Source organism: Vespula pensylvanica, chromosome 22 (assembly GCF_014466175.1).
Source record: "Vespula pensylvanica isolate Volc-1 chromosome 22, ASM1446617v1, whole genome shotgun sequence".
In the NCBI taxonomy this organism is placed as follows: domain Eukaryota; kingdom Metazoa; phylum Arthropoda; class Insecta; order Hymenoptera; family Vespidae; genus Vespula; species Vespula pensylvanica.
In genome coordinates, this window is record NC_057706.1 from 1432371 (window position 1) to 1440547 (window position 8177).

Sequence of the window (8177 nt, forward strand, 5' to 3'; positions counted from 1 at the left end):
GAGAGAGAGAGAGAGAGAGAGAGAGAGAGAGAGAGTGAAAAGAAAGAAAGAAAAAGAAAGAGAGAAGAAAGAGAGAGAGAGAGAAGGAAAGAGAGAAAGAAAGAAAGAAAGAAAGAAAGAAAGAAAGAAAGAGAGAGAGAGGAGAATCTTCTGGACACACACCGTGAGTCGTCGAGAGAGCGGTCAGCGTGCCCGTACCTTAACCTCAAAAAAGGTAGAGAGCTGTTTCTGCGAAGACCGATTCCGACGTCGTCGTGGCTCCTTCTCCGTCTTCTTCTTTTCGGCTTTTCGTCGGGCTTGGACATACGCGCGAATTTTCTCTCCGTCATAACACTCACGGACTTTCCATCGAGCAGAGAATACCTCTACATACGTACACACATACATAATACATACATCATACGTACATACATACGTACATACATACGTACATACATAGATACTTATAGATACGTAACAGACGAACCGACACAACAAACAGAGAAAGACAGATTCCGAGATTCGGACATTTAGTAGACGGACGAACAGACGGTCGATCGGTCGATAGGTCGGTCGATCAATCGAACGGACGGACAAACGGTCGAACGGCACACGGAGATACACGCACGCACGCGTACTTACGACACGCTCACGCACGCACACGTGTATCTTACGGTTCGAGACCGCGTTCGAATTTTCTTCTGTCTCTTTTGAATCGCGCTTGGTGAAAGAAAGGAAAGATTTAAGAAGAAGACAAAGTCGAAGAAATAGTTCGGGAAATTCATCGGTGGAGCGAGAAGAGTTAACTTGGAAGGCGCTGCGAAGAGAGAAGGAAATAAAGAAGGAACGACGAACGAAGAAGGAGGAAGGAAGAAGAATAAGGAATAAAACAAGAGAATCTCGGCTAACCGACTCCTTGCTCCGATATACATACGTAATAGAGTAAGAAGAAACAAAACAGCAAAAAAAAGAGAGAGAGAAACGCACGGGGCAACAAGAAAAAAGAAGAGTCTTTCTTTCGATATAAATACAATATATATATATATATATATATATATACACACATACACGCATGTATATGTATATATAAAAAATAACAATTTCAGGAGAGGATCGAAAATCATCCGGGGGAATATATTCGTTCGGAAAGAAATCCATCGTCGAATCGTTAAAACGCGTCGGCTTCTTTAACATACTTCCTCTTTCGCATTTCGTATTTGCAGTGTACAGAAGATAAAGAAAAAAAGATAGAAAGAAAATAAAGAGACAGAGGGAGAGAGAGAGAGAGAGAGAGAAAGAGAGAAAGAATTTTAGACGACAACGTGTGGAATATTAGACGTGCGGAGACGGCAATACGCGAGATCGGCCCTAAATCGCGAGAGGAGAAAATCGTGCGTATCGGAGAAGAGAGCGAAAGAAAGAGACAGAGCAGCTAGAAGAAGAAGAAGAAGAAGAAGAAGAAAAAAAAGAAAAAGAAAAAGAAGAAACAGAAGGAGGAGGAGAAGGAGGAAAGGAGAGAAAAAAAAAGAAGAAAGATAGAGAAGCTCGAAGGAGCGAGGGAAGGAGTAGGAGAGAAGAAGCGAGAGCGAGAGAGAGAGAGAGAGAAAGATAGATAGAGATAGATAGAGAAAGAGAGAAAGAGAGAAAGAGATAAGAGTAGCAGACGCACGAAGTTAGCGCGCCCTCGCGTCGGTTTTCTCGCCGTTTATCCGAAATACGAATATCGTGGTGTCCGGCAATATTCGTTGTCGTTGTCGTTGTCGTCGTCGTCGTTGTCGTCGTTGTCGTTCGCGAGTTTTTCATCTTAATACGTGGCCGAGTCTTCTTCTCCTTCTTCGCTTCGTGAAAAGAAAAAAGAAAAAAGAAAAGAAGAGTAAAGAGAGAGAAAGAGAGAGAGAGAGAGAGAGAGAGAGAGAGAGAGAAAAGCAAGCAAAGAAATAAAAAAGCGTATCCAGGCCCGGCTTCGTCTCCGTGTCCTCCTACGCTTTCACGCGTCGTAGTTGTCGTTGATCGTCATCGTCGTTGATCGTCGTCGTTGATCGTCGTCGTTCATCGTCGTCGTTGATCGTCGTCGTCGTCCGCGCGCCGCCTATCGCGAAATTCGTGCTCCTCCTCTCCTCGATCACGATAATTCACGAACTCGTCGTTCTCTCCTCGTCATCTCATCGTCATCATCGTCGCCGTCATCTTCGTCATCGTCAACGTCCTCGTATATCGTACACATCATACCGTTCTTGTCTCGTTGTCGACGTTACGTCTCGCGACGATCCGATTTCTCCACGTTCACGAGGATAATTCTCTCTTTTTTTTTTTTTTTTAACCATCAACGTAATTGAGTATATATATATAGAGGCGTATCGTACGAAAATCGATCGTACGTGTATAATACGCGATCGAGAAACGAGAGAAGAAAGAATTACTGGTACGTTGATAATTATCGGAATTCGGAAATTAAGTTCGATCGTCGAGAGTTCGAGCCTTCGTTAAAAGTTTTCGAAGGCAGTTAGCTACAGAGAAGAGGAAGAGGAAGAAGTAGAAAAAAAAGGAAGAAAGAAAGAAGAAGGAAAAAAGAAAGGAACAAAATCATGTCGAAACTCTACGTCGGCAATCTATCCTCGGAATGCAACGAGAACGCCTTAAGGCAATTGTTCCAGGATCACAATTTATCCTGCACGACGATCCTGGTTAAGCGTGGTGGTTACGCTTTCGTCGACTGCGCTGACCAATCCACCGCCGATCGTGCGATCGACAAACTTAACGGTGAGTTCGTATGATGGCTACGCTTTTTTTATTCAGCTTTTTCTAAAAAAAAAAAAAAAAAATAATAATAAAAAAAAATAATAATAATAATAATTTATAAGAGCTTTTATTGCAATGCCGCTAATATATATATGTACGTTGTCTATATATGTGTGTGTATGTATATGCTTTTTCTCTCTTCGCAAATACTTCGCAACGGATTCCCACAAGAGAGATTCTTATTTCATCCTATGGAGAGATAGAGAGAGAGAGAGAGAGAGAGAGAGAGAGAAAGAGAAAGAGAGAGAGAGGCTGGGACAAATGCGCGCGAGCGCGCGTGACACACGTACGCACACGATCACTACCGACCAAGGGATTTTTTGACGTGTTCCTTGACGATTCATCACTGGGAGAAAGAGAGACAGAGTCATCGGAGAAAGAAGAACGCTTTTGAGATTTTTGTGCTATTCGTTTATTTATTTATTTTTTTTTAGCCTTTTTTAACCTCATTTTTTTTAGCTCATGCTTTTCCTATGCTTTATTAAATATTTATATATGTTATATATATATAAAAAAAAAAAAAAAAAAAAAAATACCGAAGACAAATGCTTTTCTAAACTCTGCTTAACACCCAAATGCTTTCCCAAATTACCTTCATCGTACTTAACATAGCTCATGCTTTTTGCTTTGGATTTATTACAATTGTAAGTATTACAAAGAATGGAATGAAACACGCCTCGTCGTTAAAAACGTCTTTCTCGTAGAATCGAGAGCATTCGATGGCCTCCGATCGGGGATCCCATTTTTGCGCGGGAAGATTTTTACTCTTATCTGAACGTATGAATCGTTGCTTGCTTAGTCGACGACGACGACGACGACGACGACGTGTGTTTCTTCTCGTTTGCCACGCTTGTGCTTGCTTTTTCGCGTGTAAAATAAGTTATACATCTATCTATCTATCTATCCATATACTTATTTGTATTCATATTTATATTTTATAATGTACATATCGATCGTTCGTTCTTTAGATTTCGTAAATCTTTTTTTTTATCAAGTTATTTCGCCATTAGCAAAATATCTCAATTATTCAGGTCAAAACGAATAGCGTAGGCGAATTAGATTCTTTCACGTATGCGTCCTTTCGATAGTATCTATCTATCTATGTGTATATATATATATATACTTACATAGTTACGTTCGTGTAACATACCTATATCGACGAAACGCGATGAAACACGTGTCGATTCTACCGTACACGTTCTGTCGATTGATGAGACACGGTCGATGAACTCTCGACGACACTTTTCGATCGTCTCGAACGATCGGAGATCAAAGCGATCAAGAAGGAGAGGAAAAAAAAAAGAAAGGAAAAAAAAAAGCAAGCGCGCCTGCCTGAGTTTAGCTTATCTTTCGTACGGCTAATTGGAATGGACGAACTACGAAAGAGTTGAATTTAATCTTATCGTTCGGTAAAGGCTTATTACGAATTTTTATAACTCTCGTATTTATCCATCGACGAGAAAACGTTTCGTTGTTTCTTTCTTTCTTTCTTTCTTTTCTTTTTTTCCTTTCTTTCTTTCTTTCTTTTCTTCTTTCTTTCTTTCTTTCTTTCTTTCTTTCGTTCTTTTTTTTTTCTTCTCTCTGTCAAGAAGAAAAGAAATATATACGCATGTGTATATATGTATGTATATAGGCGTGTATATAGGGATACGTTTATCCGTTAGTTCGTAGTACGGTTGAGTCGTCTATCATCGGAGTCGATCAGATTTCAAGCGCGGCTAAGAGGATCTAAGCGTAGATTTTATTTGAGAACCACTGCTCGCGACTTCCGAGACGCTTCCGTCGAAAAAACTTGTATCTTCGTTCTCGCACCGGATATATATATATATATATATATGTATTCATATATGTATGTATGTAGGTATATTTCGACATTAGATCCGACTCGTAACACACGCATATATATATATATATATGTATATATATATTTATAGATTATTCTACGAAAGGACAGAAATAATCGACGGAATAAAACATTATATATAAATCGGTCAATATCTATCTATATATCCATACGTGTATACGTAAATGTATATAAATAATTAAATCATAGATTCGTTCATATAAAGAAAGAATTTCTTTCTTTCTTTCTTTTTCTCATTTGGTATCGTTTCTTTGGGAAGAGCGGCTGCGCGTTAGATTCAGCTCCTCGTGTCGAGCATGGAAAAACATCCACGTGATGAGGTGCGCGCGCATCATCAAGATGGCGGCGACCGTGCCGGCAACTATGCCGGCAAGAATGATCACGCGTACCCAACTGCTCGCAGATAAGTTCCTGATAATCGTTTACGTTGCATGCTCGTTCATCGATAAAGAGAGAAAGAGAGAGACGGAGATAGGCAGATAGACCGAAAGAAAGAAAGAACGTGAAATAAGCAGAAACAGAAACGGAGAAGGACAACGAATAATCGAATAACGCATTTTACCGAAACTTTTTCGTCCGTACATTATATTTCCTCTATAAATTCGTATCTGCTCGAAACGTACACGTATACGACAAACATACATTATACACACACATATACATATAATATCTTTTTATTCCTCTTTCGTATAAATATCGTATTAAAGTTCGATACAGCGAACGACGTTAGTTTCGAAACGTTTTCTTTTCTTCTCTTTTTATTTCTTATAATCGTTCCTCAATAAGAATTTAGATCTAGACTTACACGTACGGTATATACATACAACGCACGGCTATGCTATTCTCCCGCCAAAAAAAACGTGGTCAAGGTCGCCCGTCGCGTATAGGTGTGACGCATGGGTTCGAAAAGCCCCACTACCACCACCACCATCACCACTACTATTACTACTACTACTACTACTACTACTACTACTACTACTACTACTACTACTACTGCTACTACTACTACTACTACTACTACTACTACTACTACTTCTACTACTACTACTACTATCGTAGCTACCGCCATAGCCACCGCCGCCTCCGCGACGAGCTCGAAATTTACTTCGTGGGATACCGTCGACCTCGTCTTTCCACTCCCTCGCTCTCCCCCACACCCCTCACCCTTCACCCCTCACCCCCGCCCCCACACACATTCTCCCACCCTTTTCGACTACTTCTACCAGCCGACTGACTCGTTGCGAACCGCCGAAATCGGTTAGTCACTCTTCTTTCTGTGATCGCGTATCCGCGTATCTCTTTCTCTCTCTCTCTCTCTCTTTCTCTTTTTCTCTGTCTGTTTCTCTCTCTATACACTCTGTGACTTTGAATTATAAATAATTCTTTCTCGATTCGTCTGGTAAATTGGCACAGAAATACATACGATCTTTTCGTCGATCTTTTATCTTTTTTATTCTTTTTTATTTCTTTTTCTTTTCGTTTCTTCTATTTTTTTTTTTTTTGTTCTCATTTCCACTTCTTACGGCATATACGGAGTAAGTGGAAGAAACGTTAATTTCGAAAAAACGTCGAAGCTAAACGACGTCGACAGCGTATAACGAGAGGATCGTCAGTATAATTACAGAGAGGAACGACTCCTTTCGTGTCGAACATGCGCTCGAAACGAATTATCCTCGCATTCGTGACTCTCTTCCCTTCTTTCTCTCTTCTCCTCTCTCTCTCTCTCTCTCTCTCTCTCTCTCTCACTCTCTCTTTCTTTCTTTCTTTCTTTATTTATTTATTTTCCTTTCTCCTTCTTCCTCTTCCTCTTCGTATCTTCGATGAGCGAGATGCCAATCAATTTGCGATCGCCACCTCTTGTAGCACGCGTCTCTTTCAAACAAACTACGTGGGGAGAGATCAGAAAAAGATAAATGAAAACTGAGAGTGAGTGAGATAGAGAGATAAAGAGGGAGAGAGAGAAAGAGAGAAATAAAAATCAGAATCAATATCCTTCGAAAATTCGATATGAAATGATACATCGATAAGTATTGAAAGAATATATTTATATAATAATCGATCATAGAAATTTATTCATATAGATTTTTACGATATAATATTGATTAGATCAGATCTCTAAATTAGCAGATATAACTCCTTCTAAATAATATTTGTAGAATGTATTTAATACGTAATCGCATTTAGAATAAAAAATATATATATATATATATACACCGTTTTTTTATCATAAATATTCTTGATAAGAAATATTAAATATCTTATTAGTGACAAGAAAGAAAAGGTCTTTTTATATTTTTTATATATATATATGTATATTATATTATTTTCCTTTTTTTTTTTCTCCAATATAATTAATCTTTTCATATTTATTCGAAAATTTTGAACGCCTGCGTTGATTAATTAAAAAAGAAAACAAGAAAAAAATATTTAATTAGAAAAAGCGCGCGTCCGAATATTAATCTGACCGATCGTATTATATACATATATATATATATATATATATATATATTCGCGAATCTCTTGATAAGAAACATTAAAAATAATTTCATCTTACATCGGTGACGAGAGAAAAAAGAAGAGAAAGAAAGGAGGGAGGGAAACAAACTCATAAATTTTTTTAATAAAATAAATAAAAAAGTAAATAAAAAAAAAGGACAAAAAAAGAAGCAAAAAAGAATTATTCAATTTAAAGGGGAAAAAAAAAAAACAGAGAAAAATGCGTGTCCGAATATTTCTTCGACTGACTGTATATAGTACGTACATACATACACACTCCTTCTCTTTCTCTCTCTTTCTCTCTCATATACAAACACAAAAATACACACATATACACATATTCGTGAACGCTAATCTTCCTTCTATTTCGGCTCTATACGGAGGGTTCCGTTCTTGCTTCTTGCAAAGAAGCAAGGGCACACACGCAGGGAAGCCGATGCTCAGATACAATGGCGCATAAGAGGAGAGAGCGTTACCACCATTCTCTCTCTCTCTCTCTCTCTCTCTCTCTCTCTCTCTCTCTCTCTTTTTCTCTCTCTCTTTCTCGATCGTATGCCGAGAAGGCCAGAACTAGTTTGGTGGGTCGAGTGTTACGCGAACTCTCTAAGGCCTAGAACTGGAGGCTTAGAATACAACCGCGCACTGTGTGCCGACCGCGTTGGTGATGGTGTGGTTGATGGTGATGGTGTGGTAATGGTGGTGGTGGTGGTGGCGGCGGCAAAACCGAGACTATAGTAGTACCACCAAGTCACGAAGAACCAAACGCATCGTCCATAGTTTTTTCCACTCTCTCTCTCTCTTTCTCTTTCTTTCTCTTTCTATCTCTCTTTCTCTCTCTCTCTCTCTCTCTCTCTCTCTCTCTCTCTCTCTCTCTCTCTCTCTCTCTCTCTCTCTCTACGCAGCCACCAAACATTTTGAATCTTTCCTTTCCTGGCCCATATCTATCTCTCGTTTTAACCACGTGCTATCCATCCCTTTTTCTTCTGTCTTTTCTTATGTTTTTCTCTTTTTGCGTTTCTCCCTATCTCATCTCTTTTTT

The 8177-nt window shown here is 39.1% G+C and overlaps 1 protein-coding gene across 2 annotated transcripts in view; it reads left to right on the forward strand.

The window, feature by feature from the left end:
- Positions 1-2505: 2505 nt before the first annotated feature.
- LOC122636604 (insulin-like growth factor 2 mRNA-binding protein 1) overlaps positions 2506-8177 on the forward strand; it is a 121656-nt gene continuing 115984 nt past the window's right edge. Inside the window, exon 1 of one of the 2 annotated variants that reach the window (XM_043827994.1) lies at positions 2506-2739. In XM_043827994.1, the coding sequence (XP_043683929.1) occupies positions 2565-2739 (175 nt within the window). In that variant the 5' untranslated portion in view covers positions 2506-2564. The remainder of the gene's footprint in view (positions 2740-8177) is intronic. The other variant, XM_043827996.1, reaches the window with a different exon arrangement.